This window comes from Python bivittatus, unplaced genomic scaffold, assembly GCF_059951505.1.
Source record: "Python bivittatus isolate LINGU-HERP-01145 unplaced genomic scaffold, Pbiv_v1 ctg000690_np1212, whole genome shotgun sequence".
Lineage (NCBI taxonomy): Eukaryota > Metazoa > Chordata > Lepidosauria > Squamata > Pythonidae > Python > Python bivittatus.
The window spans coordinates 20,736,202-20,754,830 of record NW_028277096.1 but is presented as its reverse complement, the minus strand read 5'-3'; the positions used below and the strand labels follow the sequence as shown (position 1 = coordinate 20,754,830).

At 40.9% G+C, this 18,629-nt stretch overlaps 1 protein-coding gene across 1 annotated transcript in view; it reads left to right on the top strand.

Annotated features, from left to right (window-relative positions):
- The window catches only part of BRIP1 (BRCA1 interacting DNA helicase 1), a 112,716-nt gene that overhangs the window by 70,295 nt on the left and 23,792 nt on the right, over positions 1 to 18,629 (top strand). Inside the window, exons 16-18 of the mRNA XM_025166061.2 lie at positions 8,492 to 8,651; positions 9,194 to 9,315; positions 13,995 to 14,057. Coding sequence (XP_025021829.2) covers positions 8,492 to 8,651; positions 9,194 to 9,315; positions 13,995 to 14,057 — 345 coding nt within the window. The remainder of the gene's footprint in view (positions 1 to 8,491; positions 8,652 to 9,193; positions 9,316 to 13,994; positions 14,058 to 18,629) is intronic.

Genomic DNA, 18,629 nt, shown 5'->3' with positions numbered 1-18,629 from the left:
CCTGTTCTGGACCTGGTTTAATTATAGAGTGCAAATGTGGCATGTCACAATTTAAAAAGAAAAAAAGGTCTATTTATGTCAAGCCTGTGAGATTAGACCTGTTTTTCTTCACTGGCAATTGTGTTTTGTGATGTTTTAATTGTGATGGATTCTTGATCATCTTTGGGTACTAACTTTCAGTGCAGAAATCAGATTATAGTTCTCATGACTGATCTTGCTCTGCATTCTATAGTTGCCTGGGACAATTGGGGGTCACCTAGATTTAGGCTTAGCAAGCTCGGGTCTGACCCAGCAGAAGGATGACATTTTTCTGAAGAATGCTAAATCTGGGGAAGGCTGCTTTAATGGAATTTATAAGCAAAGAAAAATGAAGGAGTTATTTTGATTGAAACCAGTGTTAATATACTGAATATAGCACAACAAATAAATGAGAGAAATTTGGAGAAATGAGAAGAGTCAAATGGCATCTGGTTTTAGCTGTACTTATACACCCAAGTGAAGTAGCTGCTAACAGGTAACAAAAACTGAAATGAAATGCGATTTCTTCTGCTCTAAGTTCTTTAGAGCTATTTTGACTAAAAAGCTCTCAAATACTGTGTTTACAATCATATATTCTTGAGTTGGAGTCCAGAAAATGCCTGTCTTACGCAAGTGAATCCACTCATCTTGTGCAAAGAGTATCTTCGGATCCTCGCTGCCAGCTTGAATTAATCATTTTGGTGAAAATGTACTTTAGAAAACATCTCAATTCTTCTTAATTTCTTATTGAAACAGTGCTGCTGCATGTGATCTGGGAAGTAGAGGGGAGTCCATGTTCAAGTTCCCCATGAGAACAATTATCCCCCTTCCCCATCTCCTAAGAGTGAGGTTTACTCACATGAAGTTATCCTATGGTCCGTCATCAATTCTCTGAGCTTCTGCTTCCTTCATGCTGCTTCTGAGATTTTATGCCGAGTGGGTGTAGAACTACTGTTTGACCCATCAGATGCATTTCTAGCCCACAGGATACATACATTGTGCTTATTCAAAAAAAAAAAAAAATCTGGAAAAAACTCTGGGTGATGAAGTTTGGTAAGCATGGAAACATTTAGAGTCATTATATGAGACAGGTGGCCATATAAGTCCAATCAATCAATCAATCAGTAAAATTTAGATCAATGTTAGTCCCTTAAGCATCTCTGATTTTTTGCCTTAGGATGGGACCAATATTGTGATTTTTTTATATAATGTGGTTTGGTTTTTATTAAGGACATGCCTAATGGTTTTTTCTCCCACCTTCCCTTTTTTCTCCCCAAGAAACACAGGAATTGCTTCATCACCATCACAGTCATCATCATAAGTGGTGTTTGAAAAGCGTTTGAATGGATGCACTGAATGGTTGAGTTGGGCCTGCCCTGATAATCTGTTTTTTGGCATAATTTTCACAGAAAATCTATTTTCCAATCAGAAAGGATAGAACTTTAATACAGAGAGGGATCATGGGACTGGAAATGAATTTACTTTTTTTCCTCAACTTTGCCTGAACAGCCATCCAATTCTGAGTAAGCTAAGAAATCAGCTAAGATTCTTGGGGAGATACTAGCCCTGGAAATGTTTGAAAGCAGCCACTTTGGATGTACAAAACCAGCTTAGTGATTCATTGGCAATATCCCCCACATTTCAAAGCAATCCAATAGATGGGTGGGCAGCATTTAATGGATGCCAGGTAGCAAGCGAAAATAAAATTGGACCGTGCCAATTCCTTTCCTTATGCTATGTTGTAACATGCCATTACATATGGATGGAGCAATATGAAAAGTCATGCTGCCAAGAACTGCATTTGCTCATAATGATAAAATCAGAATTCCTAGTTTTTCCTCCTTTATTCTGAATAAACAGCATATTGGCTCATGCAGGCTATTTATTCCTTCCAATGAAAAGTTATTGTGAATTCTCAACTCATGTTCCATAGAAGTCGTGATCGAAAAATAGCAGCGTTTGGAAGTCATCACTAGGATTTCAAGTTTGTCTATCTGAAGCTATTCATTTTGGGTTACTTTTTCCTGCTCAGTCAGCACAGGCAGGAAATGGACTTGCAGGGTTTTTTTTCCTCAGATGTGCCTGGTAATTGTGGGTTGGATCCAGATTTAGTCATAATAGCAGTAGGTATATTGATATCTAGATATATCTATACATTTATAGATATACTGCAATCCATAGGATTTAAGCATCCAATCCACTTCATATATAGAGTTTATTGGAATTTAGCAATCACTTTCCCACTTGTTTTATGTACTGAATATAAGCCAACTATTTTTTTATTATGTGCCATCAAGTTGTGTAATGGTATGTGGGAAAGATCTTGGGGGACTGGGCCCAGAGATGCTGCCTTGGAAACGGTCAGATAAGGGACAGCATAGCCCTCAGCTGGATAGCGGGCAGGGCAAGAGGCTCAGAAGAGACCCTTGCTAATTTCCTGGGCTGTAAAGGAGATGGTGGGAGATTTGTACTTTCAGACTTGCAAGATTCTATTAATGTACCCTTGCAATAAAGTAGTATTAGCTCATCTGGTCATGTTTCCTGTCTGGTCTACTTAGTAAGGCTGACAGTTGGTGTCGACTGTTAGAGACCACATAGATAGGATTTTCTCCATGATGATCTGTCCCTAACCTGGTCTTTCAGGTCTTTCAACAGTGCATCCATTGCCACTGTAGCTGAGTCCATCTGCCTTGCTGCTGGCCGTCCTCTTCTCTTTCCTTCCACCTTTCCCATCATTATGGATTTCCTAAGTGAGTTGGGAAAATATCTTTGCATAATGTGTCTGGAATAGGATAATTTGAGCCTGGTTATTTGTGCCTAAAGTGAGAACTCTGGTTGATTTGTTTGATGATCCGTTAGTTTGTTTTCTTGTCTGTCCATGGTACTCTCAGATGTCTTCTTCAGCACCCAAGTTCAAAAGCATCAAATAAGGCAACTTAGACATATAAATTATGACCAAGTAATAGAATCGGTTACAAGATAACCAGATTATGTTATCTTGTAACATAACCAGAATATGTTATGTCTTCCTGATAAGAAAACCAGCATTTATGAAGATTTTCCCATTCTGTTGAGAATGCTAACGTATGTAGACAATCTTGAGGAAGCAAAATTGGCAGCTCTACAAGTCCTGAATCTTCTAAACTTTACCATTTACAATTAAGAAGTTGGGGATTATGCCAGTAGGCAAAAGGGCAGGATTTACATGGAAACATTCTGGTTTGGTGCTCAGAGGTGGCTGAGGTGGGTAGGAATTGCTATATGGATAGCCAACATACTTGCAGAAAATATTCATGGGAAACCCCAATTTGCACTGATTAGAAAATCTTCAGGGAGTTTAACACCAGGTTGCTTAGGACCTCTTGCTGAAGAACTTTTTGAAAGTCTCAACATCCAATTTCTCTTGAATCCCCCTTCATACTTGTTAACACTGTCAAAGAAGTCTGACGATTTAGCACTATACGAATAAGTCTGCTTATCTTATTTTATCTTAAGCTTTTTGGCTTTCTTCCTCTACCATGTGCTAGAGGAAGAGATTTGAAGTATCCACTAATTTGTTGTATCTCAGCCAGGCCTTGTATCGTTGTTTTTTTTTTAAACAATGGCTTATCAAAACATGTTACGAAGGAACTGAGGCTTTTTTGATCCTTCATTATTCCTATAAATCATACTTTAAACCAAACGTGCATAACATGGTCTATTCCAAACCATTTTTAAACTAAAGCTCCCAAAGTCCTTTGTCACTGACCCTTTTGCCAAGAGTAATGGGAACCAAGGTGTAACTTCTGGAGGACATCGGGCCATGTCTTCCTGGATTGAATTAACCGTAATTCCTAGTTCAGACATAATGACAAATCAAGGTAACTTTAACAAAAGAACTGAACTGATTGCATCTCTTGCCATTTTATATACCTGAGAAAGAAAATAGAGCTCTCGAGGAGGCATTTTTATGGCCAGTTTAATGTTTTGCCTGGATAGGGCCAAAGTTTATTCTTGCAGCCTGTTTTCAGTCTCTTAATTGAAGTTAAAAGTTTGGGGCGGTTACATTTGCACTAGACCACAGAAATCTCCTGATGCAAAGAGCATTGGTAACCGTATACCCATTACATGGGAATGTAGTCTTTGTGCCGCCAAATTAGACATGCTGAAAATCTAAACATGTTAAAATGAAAGTTACTGTCCCTCTTTCCACAGAGCTAGAAAGGCAATATAAAAAAGTACCTATTATTTACCGGATTACACGCAGCATGGAGGCAGGTGGTCTTAGCCATCTACCAAAGTTTAAGAAACTTGCAGCTCTCTCCAGCTAAAAATCAGAAAGGAACATATGTTTATGTGCTGTAGTCCTAACCCCCAGCTCTAAGAATGGAGCACAGTGTGAAATAATGAAGTTCTGTAATGAAACATGGGTAATTTGTTCAGGATCAGGCCTGTAGAGAAATCACTGAAGGAGTCCAGATAGAGAGCAGAACCATGGACAGCTCAACATAGAGACAACATGGCCAAATGTATCAAGCTAAGATGTTTCAGTTGGCATCTGAAGCCTACCTATAACAGCTCTTTACATGGTAGCTTTATTTCTTAGTCTGGACCAATGTTCCTCAACGTTGGCAGCTTTAAGCTATGTGGGCTTCAACTTCCAGAATTCCCCAGCCAGCCATGCTTAAAGTTGCCAAGGTTGAGAAACACTGGTCTGGATGATTACCTTAGGAGGAGAGTATCTGTGGTAACTAGAGCATAACTTTTTTTTTCCAAGATGGTGTTAGGTATGGAGGTCTTTCTAGTTCTACAACCATGGTTGTAGAGTGTGGTTGTTGTTGATGTGCTGAGCGAGCAACAGAGGTTCAAGGGCTGGCCTGTTGCTTGCACCAGGAGGGATCGTGTCCCTGATGCTTTGGAATCGGAGGTTGCTGAGAAAGAGGAGTTGGAGGGAATGGAGCAGAGAATGGGAAGAATCCAAAAGAAGTGCACAGTGAGGGAGAATGGAAACTGGTGTTTCTGCCCTGCCCGGCTTACCTGCATGCATAGGGAGACACTGGCAATGGCATGGGAGCACCAGCAGCTGCTCGTTGTGTTTGTTGGGGCTGCTGCAGAGACATCCATTGCTTTAGCAGGCATACAGACACTGAGAGACAGCTTGGTTGGGTTGGACTGAAGATCATGTTGATGGGGTGCTGTTGATCCAGCTGCAACATCTTGGCATCTAGACCTGGACTGGGACTCAAGTACTTTTGATAGATTTGTAGTCAAGAATGGTGATTTTGATCTTGATGGTAGGCAGGAGATGAATCAACTACACTGAAGAGTTTAGCTGGTGCTTGGAGGTTAGAAAGGGCTGAATTTCTGCTGATGGCAGGTAGGGGAACATTGGGAGTAGGACACTAACCTGTCTGGTCAGGAGATTTAGCAGCCTGTTTGAGTCTAAGCAATGAGAGCAGAAAGCAGTAAATAATACTCCCCAGGAGTGTGCCTGCTCAAATCTCTTCTGCCATTGATTGCTGAGTCTACCCGAGTGAGAGACAAGGCAGGAGACTAGATGAGAAGAAGACTGGAGGTAAAGGTCTGGAGTTCAAAGCCATGCTCCATGCCAGAATCCAAATCAATCCAGCCTCCACCTGAACACATCCAGTGAATGCCCATCACTTCTTTGGGCCATTGGTTCCAAGGTCAAACTGCACTTTTCTTAGGAGGCTTTTTCTAACCTTCAGTTGGAATCTATTGTCCTGTAAACCCAGTATTCCATGCCCTGCACTCCAGAACAAGAGGGACTTCCTTCTTGACCATCTTCTATCTGAATGAAGCCGATTTAGTACTGGTTTTACTTCTAAACAAATTTGTTTTAAAGTCATAGAAGTAAGTGAATTTCTGAATCTACAGTATCCATCTGGGACAGAAAGTTCAAACCATTAGATAGAATAGTTATGTTCACTTTATACCAAGAAATCCTCTAGAAGAGCTCCATCTTCACCAAATTCCAGAAGGCAATCAGCATCAGGGAAGTCTCACCTCTAAGGGGAGGCTGTTCCGTAGAAGAAAGGCCAAAGAAATCCCATCTCTTAGCTTCAGACCCTCTGCATGGAATTGAGGGACCAGCAGCAATTTTTCCTGGGATGTATGCATTGGACATGTTGATTCTGGCTGTAGAAGTGAACCCTGCGGGTATCTTGGCCCCAAGCCATATAGGGCTTTATAGGTCAGAACCGGTGTTTTAAATTGCACCAGGGAACTTTTTGGCAGCAAGATCACAGCACGGATGTAATATGCTTTTGGTATCTAATGCTAATTAACACAGGCAGCTCCATGTAGAACACATTGCAGTAGTCCAACCAGATAGTGATAAAAGCATGATTTATTATTGCAAGATAATAAACTTCCTCCTACTTCAGGTAGAGCTACAACTGATGCACCAGTTAAAGCTAGTCACTCTTAGGTAGATGCATTTGCTGTACAAGCTTAAGGTGTTCTCTGTATAACTGGCAAAAATACGTGTCAGCATTGATTTTTGTGCAAAAGTGGTTTGCGTGTCTAACAGTCATCAGGCTGTGAGGCAGAACTGGCCCAACTCTTGAATAAATGCTACTTTTATTAGCAAACATGTTACAGATGGACCTTGAAAGGCATGTGAGGTAGAGCATCAACATGAAAGGTTCAAGAACCTTTATTCATTCATACATACATACATACATACATACATACATACATACAATTTATAAGCTGCCCAACTCCCAGCAACTCTGGGCTGGTGACAGCAATGAGCCAACCAACCCTGTTTTCAAAAAAGCTAACCAGAGTTGGAGCTTGTTACTGCTATAATGGGAGACCACTAAGAAATTCCAGGACTATATATTAGATGGGAAGTATCCTATTATTAGACCCTAAATATCCTACTTCAGACACATTTGCAAAGACCCAGCTCTCTGGAAAAGGCTTTAATGCTGGCAAAGGTGAAAAGAAAGAGAAGAGGACAACCAGCAGCAAGATGGAAGCCATTGGAAGACCTGAAGACAGATCATCCTGGAGAAGATCTGCTTATGTGGACACCAATTTGTCATCAAACAAATCAACCAGAGTTCTCACTTAAGGCACAAATGATTAGGCTCAAATTATCATATTTTGGACAAGTTATGTGAAAACCCATCTCTCTTGGGAAGTCCTTAATTCTTGGAAAGGTGGAAGGAAAAAGAAGAGGAGGAGGACCAGCAGCAACATGGGTAGACTCAGTTACAGCAGTGGTGGGGACACTGTTGCAAGACCTGAAGGACCAGGTTGGAGGCAGATCATCATGGAGAAAATATATCTCAGTGGTCACTAAGAGTTGACAATGACTTGATGGCATGTAATCATCAATCATGTTAGATGGGAAAGTGCAAAAATATCCTAAAAGGAGGGAGCGGCAAACCATTTCTATACTTCTGCCAAGTTTATGTCCCATGTCACCATCACAAGTCAAGCTCTTGTTGAGAGAGACAAAAACACAGAGGAAGTTACAATGTAAAGTATTTCAGTGGCGGCTTTTTCTGAATAATAAGCATGCCTTTATTTCATTCCATGTAATAATTACGCAAGGCTTTCATTTTTGCAGAAACACCAAACTGCAACATTTCCGTTTTCCATGGGATAAGTTATATTCTATTGAGAAAGAGAGAGAAAACAAAAATTGTCACTGGCTTTATTAGTACAAGAACCCCAATATAACATATTCTGATGGTACGCAACATCTGTAAAATTAAGCAAGAGATACCCACATTCATCTTGACGGTGCTGATAACATTCAATAGTTAGATCAAGAAAGATTCACTACATCTATGGTGGGTGTATGAATGATTTAACAAACAACAGTCATAATATCAGAAATCACGGAAACCACATTAGGGATAAACCCATCACTAGTTTTATTTAATCAGATCAATGTTTCTCAACCTCAGCAACTTTAAGATTTATGGACTTCAACTCCGTACATTGTAGAAGTCCACACATCTTAAAGTTGCTGAGGTTGAGAAACACTGAATTAGATGATAAAAGAAAATAGCTCAGAGGTTATAAAATTGCACTTTATGAATTGATTAATGTTTCCACTATTGATCTAAGTCCTTACATGGAAAAATCCTTGTTGGCTGTCAGTAAAGAAACACAGTTGTTGACTTTAGGAATAGCAAAGACAGTAAACTAAGGGTTATGTACAAGAGAATTAAAAATAATTTAAGAGTCAGGATTTGCAGATAAATGGATTTTACTTAACCGTTATATGTTTTGGTAATGCAATGCAGTGTAGTGTAGTGTAGTGTAATGTAACCTGGCCAAACTATTGTGGGAAATGTCCCCTTTATGTTCTCTTTAATTTTTTTAGATAAATACTGACAGATCTGAACATGTACTTCATCTGTATAGCTTACTCTATGTTTATGCATATATCTTTTTTGTTTGGTTGGTTGGTTTATAATTCTGTGGTTTTATTTTTGGATCCTCTGTGGAGATGTTAGATAAACTGAAGGATCGCTGGCTACACACCAGCTTATGGGAGAAGCTTGAGTTGGTTAAAACGGTCATTGTGGAACCCAAAGGCAGTGACAAAGCTGATTTTGATGGGCTGCTGCAGATATACTACGATGCCATCAAATGTCAGAAAGACAGAGGTAAGTAAAAATGCAGGAAGTGTAAAGCTTGGCTGTTGACTGGAACAAGGTTCCAGCATATTACATAGCTGCTGCCAGAGGCGGTTCCCTGTGAGAAGCACCACCATCTCACGTGCTTCTAGGACACCCTCTGCCACTTCCTGACCTCACTGAGATGTCCAGTTCTTTGCCTCTTTGCCACATTATTCCTTGCACGCCTCAGGCACATTGCTGCACCGCTGAACCATGGCAGGGGCTTTAATGAATAAAACCTGAGTTCATAGTGCACGTAGTGAAGTAGGAGTATACCTAAAATGTCATGATGGTGGCCACACCATGGTGATCAAAGACGTGCCCCTTTTTTATGTGCCTCACACATGCTGCCATCTTAAATTTTGGGACACACCCAACACCCCCTTCTTCACCCCTCCCCTGGGTGATCCTATAGTGGAGGCTGATACTATCCTGGGAAATAAAGCTGACAGTCTTTTCAAGTACTCATTTAGCCAAAATTGCAAACAACTTGGTTCATGATGTTACACCACTGTGTCCTTTTGCTCTAGGCGGAGCACTTCTTATTGCTGTGTGCAGAGGCAAAGTTAGTGAAGGTTTGGATTTCTCTGATGACAACGCCCGGGCGGTTATCACCATTGGAATTCCATTTCCAAACGTGAAGGATCTTCAGGTGGGATACTCTTAAAATTAGTTATGGTGTATTTGCACAAGAAGGGAGTGGCATGAATTCCTGAATAAATATATTGTTAAATGTTAGCAGTTTTGTTTTGTTTTGTGGAGCAAAATATAAATGTGTAGTGCATTATGTCCATCCAATATTCTTTGTCTTCTATAAGAATAAGTATAGTTTCTTTATAAGAAATAAAGAATCTTTATTTTTTTTCTCTATTCCTTTGATTCAGAACTGAGTTTCTAGAGATCATCCTGTTTTAATTAATTGGTTGACTTTTCCTTCACTCCCTAGATAGAATCTGGCTTTTCTATTATCTTGTCTGTTTCTTGGAGATCTACACCAGTTATATAAAATGGTCTCTGATTTAATTAAAAAGTATGTACCTAGTATACTACTTTCTAAAATAGCAGTATAATACATCTGCTAATCTGAATAAATAATAGAAAGAAAAACAATTTTACAATTTTACAAAAGAATTTTACATTCTTTCTGATCTTTGATTGATTGATTGATTATGCGCCATCAAGTTGGTGTTGACTCTTAGCAACCACATAGATACATTTTCTTCAGGAGGATCTGTCCCTAGCCTGGGCCTTCAGATATTGTAATGATGCACTCATCGCCACTGTCACTGTCACTGAGTCCATCCACCTTGTTCCTAGTCATCCTCTTCTACTCTTTCTTTCCACCTTTCCCAGTATTATGGACTTCCAAACTGTTTCACCGTTGTTCTTGGGCTGGGCCTTCTTTGTTGCAGCCCCCACCCTCTGGAGCAGCGTCCCCCCAGAGATAAGGATGGCGCCCTCTCTCCTAGGATTCAGGAAAGCTTTGAAAACTTGGCTTCGTCCCAGGCTTGGGGTTGATGTTTATTATTTGTTCAATGGCCCCTGTTTTGTTCTGCTAATTTTGCTGTTTATTAGATTATTTTAGCCTGGGCTTTCTGTTTGATTTAATGTTTTTGGCTGTTTTTATGTTTTTTCTAGTTTTGTACACTGCCCAGAGTCCACTGGAGTTGAGCAGCCAATAAATTTAAATAATTAATAGTAATAATAATGTTTAATTTTAATCTTATTGTTGACGTGGAGGTCTGCAAATTATTCATTGGACATGATCAGAGAGACATATAAGACTGGTAAAAAAAAAAATCAAACTTACTTCAGTTGGTGAGGAGGAACATGTTCCTGTCTTAAGGAATCATACATTTCAACATCTCACCATCCATCTTTTTAAAAAGCTCTACAGAGACAGAAGTTAAGGGTTGGCTTCTTAAATCTAACTGGACATGTCTCCTGTTTTTTTAAAAAAATGGAATTAAAGTTAATACTGTTGTGTTCAGTCCATAGGCATGTTAGATAGAATCAGTCAGAATATTTTTCTTTGATCTTGGAACTTGTCTATTCCAATGCTGGAATGGAGTTCACCTGTTAAAGCTTGCACATGGCTTGGGTATTATGGAAAAATATCTCCATAATCTTCAGAGGTTGGCTATTCCAGCATAAAAAAAAAAAAGAACTGTTAAGAGTCAGTACTAAAACTAGCTTGGCTCTGGAGGAGCAGGAAAATGTATGTTTGAGCCAAATAATTACTTCTTCAGTGGTGTCCAGATTTCCTCTGATTACCTTTGGGATTTCTGCACTGGAATAGAAAAATGGGATTTTTGGAGCCAGCAGATCTTGGTGAACTGGCCTTGTAAATTACTGCTTATCTCAAGAAGTTCACCATGAAATGTTGACAGTGGGCAGCTCTGAAGAGCAAAATGTAAGCTCCTGCAGAGAGGTTTTCTCTTTTAGCCCAGATGCCACTTAAGAGTCCTTAATTCAGGAAGAGGCAATTGTAGCAGAAATGCCGCATAGGGAAAAATGCGATGTGTGCAAATATAAAGTCGTAGGGAATTTGGTTTCCTGCTAATAAACCAAAGCATAACCTACATGGTTTGTGCTCACTTGCTCTCATCTTTAAACAATTGTCTTTGCTGTTCAAAAATTAACTTAGGAGGACAGATAACCAGGAATACAACAACGTGATTTGTGAACCATGATGAAGTTCATCAATTCAGTTACACATTTCACTGCTTGAGGATTGTGTTAATGATGCAAAATATTTTCATGCTGCAACTTCATTTACAAGTGAATATGTGTAGCTCAGGGTTGAACTGTGGAGTCCTTGGAATTCTCTGGGCTTGGCTGTTTTCTTGCAAACGTTTTGTTACCTGACTAGGTAACATCTTCAGTGCTAGAATGGAATGGTAAATTTTCCCTCTGGTAGTTCTTTGATTAGGGCAGAAGGTTAGCAGAAAGAATTCGTGGAAGCTTGGTGTTCAGACAAGACTGCCATCAACAAGCACACAGAGATAAACAACATCTACACACTATTCAAAAGAAACAATATAAAGGAAAACAAAAGATCAGAACATCTCCTCACCAGCAATCATCACCCAGATAAGCAGAGATTAACACCAAGATTTATTACCAGACATGCAATCAGCAGTAAACAATACCCTAATCAAGGAACTACCAGAGGGAAAAAATAAAACAAAACAACCCCCCCCAAAACTGGCAGGGCATGCCACTGTATATAAATAGAGAGCAAACCCCATTCCCTTCTAACACTGAAGATCTTACCTAGCCAGGTAACGAAATGTTTGCAAAAAAACAGCCAAGCCCAAAGAACCCCAAGGACTCCACAGTTCATTTAGAGTTTTGATTAGAAATCAAATGGTTCTCAAATGACAAGCTACCACTCATATCTAAAATCTGTTTCTGTTTCCCCATTTTCAGCTAGCAGAGAAGAAATAGCTTGTTTTATTATATTATTCATCATAACTGTGGAGTCCTTGGGGTTCTCTGAGCTTGGTTCTTTTCTTGCAAACGTTTCATTACCCAGCTAAGTAACATCTTCAGTGCTAAAATGGGATGGGGTTTGCCTCTATGTGCTGTGCCCTGCCTTGCCAGTGCTGGTACGGGTGGGGGTTTTGTTTTGCTCCTCTGGTAGTTCTTTGATTAGCATATATTTACTGCTTGATTGTGTGCCTGGTGGTAACCTTTGCTTATCTGGGTGATGATTGCTGGTGAGGCGATCTTCTGGTCTTTTGTCTCTTTTGAATAATACGTAGATGCTGTTTATTTCTATGGGTCTGTTAATTGCTGCCTTGTCTGAATACCAGGCTTCCAAGAATTCTCTTGCATATTTGGATTTAGCTTGGTCTAAAATGCTGACAGTTTCCTAGTTAAAACTATGGTTGAGTCTGTCCATGCGTTGTGAGATTAAGGAATAACTACCAAATTTCTCTGTCATAAATTGCATGAAAATATATAGACACATAGTAATATAGTATGAAAAATTAAACCTTGCAACATTAATCACCCCTAAGAATAAAATCCCAATAGAGGTTCCAGAAGTACAGAAGCAGAATTATAGAAGAGAAACTTCCTAATGATGAGAGTACTTCAACAGTAGGACTCTAACCAGAGAGGTGCTGAGCCCCCACTCAAATTAGTTTCTTCGGACAGGATCAAGGCCCACTTATCTGACCATTACCTTGGTAGTAGCTCTTCCTCCTGACCTTCAAGGCCATTCCCTATTCCCTCTACATGAACTCAAGTAGAGGCGTCAGACCTTCAAGATAGGCCAGGTCAAGAAAAAGACACCAAAAGAAATACTAGAACTCTGTTTGATCGGTATAGGCTATCATAACAGAATTTTGAAAGCCTGATGGTATTTCCTCTTCCTCCCTCTTATACCAAAGAGAGTCAAGGCAAGGCAATCTTGAGTTTCTATCTCACACATTCTTGTTTTCCTAGGCTACGACCATGTTTTACTAACAGTACCGTATACCTTCTTCAAGGTCATCTCTGTGCTTGCAGAGAATAAAGAGGATGACCTTGTCAGAAAGAGGGAAGATCCATTACCAAAGCAACAAACATGGAAACGTTGCTTGAGTCTAGGTGATGAGGGAGGATTACAAAAATGTTTCAGGCCAACACCCCCTTAATTCACATGAATATAAAGGACGGAGAAGGAGAAGTGCAATTTAACCTGCAAGGTTATATTATACTACAGCCAATCTAAATAAAAGTAGTTTTCCGTCTGTTTTTTGTCCTGGCTTGCCTAGTAGGGCTGTCAGTGCTCCTTTATAAGAGGAAACATCCCACCAGGATCACTTTAATTGGGCCAGTGACTTTCCTACTTTTGGGATTCATACATGTAGGGAGTTATTATTCTTAGCTTGATTCATCAAGACTTCTTAGCTAATCATCACAGAGAAAACATAATAAGTGTCTAATCCAGTGTTTCTCAACCTTGGGAGTTTTAAGATGTGTGGACTTCAGCTCCCAGAATTCCCCAGCCAGCCATGCTGGCTGGGGAATTCTGGGAGCTGAAGTCCACACATCTTAAAACTCCCAAGGTTGAGAAACACTGGTCTAATCAGACACAGAACTCTTCAACAAGGGTGGGCTTTATTTTTCTGTCAAGCAAGTCGCTGGCTTGTGTCAAACTCCCCTCCTTGCAGTCTGGGCTGGAAACAGTTAATCTGAGGAGTGAGAATCCAAGAACTCTGATTACTGATATCTATTAGAAGGAAAGGAAAAGTTACAACACAATTCCAACAATCTACTTTCAAATGAGGCACCTATACATAGGGACCTACTCTTGCCTATCTCTCCCCCTTTTTCTAGGCAGAAGGCTGGACTCTCGCCACATTTGTGAAAGGGGACAGCTTGCATCTATTCGCAGTTGTGGTAATTGGCACCCCTTCTATCAGTATCTGGTAATTCTTGAATGTGTGTGTGTGTGTGTCCCAATGGCAGTTAATGGCTCACATGTGCATGCTCTGCCTTGCTCGGAAGCTCTAATTTCCCAAAATAAGCATCCAAAGCTTATGAAGCATTTTGTACAGCAACCTGTCCCCCAATAATAATTATTATTTTTTTAATGTCTTTAACTGCAGGCAGGCCACTGAAACTTGCTGCCACAGTGATAAGGTGTGGAGTTCTTGGTGCTCTCGGGGCTTGGTTGTTTGCTTGCAGGTGTTTCATTACCCAACTAGGTAACATCATCTGGATGAGGGAGTATGGGGCCTGTTTATAAGTAGTAGCTTGCCCTGCCAGTTTTGGTGAGAGTGTAGTTTCCACCCAAAGGAGGAAACCTCACCCCCACTAAAACTGGCAGGGCAAGCTACCTCATATAAACAGGCAGGAAACCCCACACTCCCGCATCCTGATGATGTTCCCTAGTCGGGTAATTAAGCGTCTGCAAGCAAACAACCAAGCTCAGAGAGCTCCAAGAACTCCACAGTTCAACCCTGAGCTACATCTCTTCTATCGGAACCATGGTAAGGTGGTTTGGATGGGGGGGGGGGCGTAGGTGGCCCTTGAACTGCATGTTACCTACCAGTGGTATGGAGTTGCAAGATGTCCTTAAAATATTCTTTATGCCCTAAACCACTCCATCCTTGTTGATTTTGTAGAATTGGAATCATGCATAGACCTCTAAAGGACATTGCCAGCCACGGGTGCTGGATGCTGTCTGTAGTTTTACACAGCTAAGTAGGCTACCTTTGCGAGAAGGAATATCACCTACTACTCTTAAGTTCAGATTCTTTTAACTGAAGAATCTAATCTCCTAACCTTTGCCCCAATTTGTAAAAACCTTTCTCCTAAATAGAGACACCTTTAGATAAAATATTAGGGCAGGAACAAACTTCTCCTTTTACCTTGGGGAGATTACTTCTCTGATTCAAGAGGGAGGAAAGTCCCGCTCCAAAATGATTTTCCTGTGTTTAGCTTGTCCTTAGCAAGTAGCACTGACCTTTAAGTTTTTACTTTACTGTCAAAATATGTTGAAGGCTTGAAAAGTGAAGCTATCACCAGGGGGACTTGTAAGGACAGCTGACACTTACCACTTCACCTTAGACGCTGTTGCAGGAAATGTGTGCAGATGCCTTGTTCCTCCAGGGAAGCAGCTTGATTTTTTTTTCTCTACTTCTGGTTCAGTGAAAGTGGATTTGCTCTTCAGAAGGGAGTTTGGGTTGCATTAGATTTTAATCAAATGATTTGTTTGCAGCCCTTCAAGCCTCCCAAATCCTGATGAGTAGTTAGGATCTGGATTGAATGAACTACGTGTTAGAACTTCAGGATTGTGGACGGCTCTGTACTGTAGCTTGACAACACTGGAAAATGTTTTCCTGCTTGCAGTATTACATCAATCTTCTTTATTTCCTTGGTCACTTGGATTAATGGTGCAGGGGGAGAAGAACTGAATCTTAAGGTCTGTGATTAATTAATTATGTGCCATCAAGACATTTTCAACTCCCAGCAGATGGATGGATGGATGGTTGGGGTGTGTAGGGGATGACAGAGTGAGGGAGATTGTGTAGATAGTGGTTAGAGTAGGCCTGGACAACCTGTATCCCTTGGAGTAATTTTAAATCACTCTCACATTATAACAGTATGTGAGAAAGACCTTGAGAGACGGGGTGAAGAGATGCTGCCTAGAGAACAGTCAGATAAGAGAGGGCATAGCCCACAGCTGCATAATGGGGAAAGCAAGAGACTCAGAAGGGACCCTCCCTAACTTCTCAGGCTGTAAAGGAAACAGTGGGAGATTTATACTTTTAGACTTGCAAGATTCTGTTAATGTAGCCTCACAATAAAGAAGAGTTAGCTCATCTGGTTGTGTTTCCTGTCTGGTCCACCTGGGAAAGCTGACGCACATGCATCTTAGTAGTCCCTCTGAACTTGCTCCAATTGGTCACTGGCCTTTTGAAATAGTGGCACCCGAAATTGGACTCAGGACCAAGCGGGGTCTGACTAAGGCAGAGTAGAGTACAGTTCCTTTCTGTGACCTGGATGCTGTACTCCTGTTAGTGTACCCCAAGATAGCATTTGCTTTTTGAGCAGCTGCATCACACTGCTGGATCGTGTTTAATTTGTGGTTGACTAGGACATCCAGACTCCTTTCACATGCACTATTGCCAAGCCAGGTCTCCCCCATCTTAGATTTGTGACTTTTTCCTACTCAGATGCAGAACTTGACATCTCTCCCTATTCTATTCTATTCTATTCTATTCTATTCTATTCTATTCTATTCTATTCTATTCTATTCTATTCTATTCTATTCTATTCTATTCTATTCCTTTCAACGCACTGTTCAAATATTTTCATAATTCCTTGTACTGCTATGTCTGAGAGCAATTTGCAGCACCAAATGTCATCAAATCATGAAAATATTTCAGTGCAAATATGGGAGGAGTCTGGCAAAACCATCTCCAAAATATAGCTTAAAAATACAGTCAAAAGTTTAGAAATGGCCAGGGAAGGAAGATCTCCCGAGCAAACAGAGATTGATTGATTTATAGCATTTATATAGCCACCCATCTTACAACAACTCTGGGTGGCTTACAATCAATAAAACAATATAAAATTAACAGCAATAAAACTAAAAACTGAAAAACTTGGCACCAGAGCTCCACTTCTCTGAAGTTCCCATATTCTCATTCCACCTGACCTTGCCCTATCCCAACGCCTGGGGGAAGGACCAGGTTTTAAGTGCTCTTCAGGAGGATAGAAGGGTGGGGGCCTGTCGGATCTCAAGGGAGAAGGTGTTCTATAGGGCAGGGGCTGCAATGGAAAAGGCACACTTCTGAGGACCCACAAGATGGCAATGTTTAAGACAAGGGACTTGGAGGGTGGGCTCCCTGTTACCAAGGGACCCCCAGGCCTACCGAAAAAAACAAGTTTTGAGAGATTTCCAGAAAATCACTAGTGCTGGGGCTAATCTCACCTCGGGGAGGGGACAATGTTCCAAAGGGTGGATGCCATGGCAAAAAAGGCTTGCCTCCTGGGTTCCGTCAGATGGAACTCCTTAGCAGACAGTACCTGTAATATGCCTCTCCTGCCAGACTTTTAATCAGTTAGTCATTTTAATCAGTCATTTGGAAGTTGGGCAGCTTAAATAAAATAAAATAAAATAAAATAAAAATCTTCATTCAGGATCCCTTTCCAGTAGCATCTGCTGTAGAATCCCCTGGACTCTTGCATGAACCTGGAGTTCAGTGGAGGTGCTGAGCAAACCTGTTGGTCTGTTTGAACAAGATGCATGCTTTGGAAATAGAAAAGAATTCCTTTCTCTGCTTGAGACCCAGGAGGGATGTCTCCAGGCAGAGGAGATTGAACTGGCCTATATGTTCTCCATGAACACTGTACAGGTAGTCCTCGACTTATGACCATTCGTTTAGTGACCGTTTGAAGTTACAACGGCACTGAAAAAGTGACTTATAACTGGTCCTCACATGTATGACCGTCGCAGCATCTCCGCAGTCACATGTTTGTGATTCAGGTGGTTGGCAACCATCATCCATTTATGACAGTTCCGGTGTCCTGCAGTCACATGTTCACCATTTGTGACCTTCCCAACTGGCTTCCAAAAAGCAAGTAGGGGAGTCAGCAGGAAAGGTCATAAGTTGCGGTCACATGATATCTCACTTAACGACTGCAGTGATTCGCTTAATGACCACAGCAAAAAGGTGGTAAAATTGGGTATGGTCATGTGATGCCTCATTTAATGACCATACTGCTTAATGATGAATTTTCTGGTCCCAATTGCAGTTGTAAGTCGAGGACTGCCTGTAATGATTGGTTCCCAGGCTGATAGATTCAGAAGGCCATTATGAACGCGGGCAGTTGCAAGCTTCTCCATTATGAGTGAAGGGACCCTTTTCTTTGCTGGATAACTGAATGGCTGTTAAAGAGAAAATCAAACCATTTGTACCTTCGTGCACCCCAGGATGTATTGGCTTTAAGTGGGGAATAGCTCAGTTGCTGGAATTCTTGTAGCCCCCCACCCCCCACCCTCCAGATGCTGAAGAGAACTTATGTGAGAATTGGGCTTGGAAAGGATCACTTTTGGTTTCAGCCGTGGCCACCAAACTTGAGCCAAGGTATTGCTAAATTAAATTTCCAGAGCAAAAGTGGACCATAGTAAAATAGAAGACAGGATCCCCAAGCTTATCTTCCACCCTCTAATGTTTGCTGCTGGGAAGAGAAGACTTTGGCCCAGAAGAAAATCATAGAATCGTGGGGTTGGAAGGGACTTCAGAGGTCATCAAGGCCAACCCGCTGCACACTGCAGGATGCGCTTTCTGTTTCTTCCAAAACACCCTGATCAGGTGGGGCAGGGACCAACGAGTGAGATTGTTCAGCGTGTTCAGTAAAAAGCCTTAAGAGCCTTAACTAGGGCTGAAAGTAAAGGGAGAGACTTGAATTATTTGAAATAACAACAGCAACAATTATAATCCAAGAATTATTCCAGGA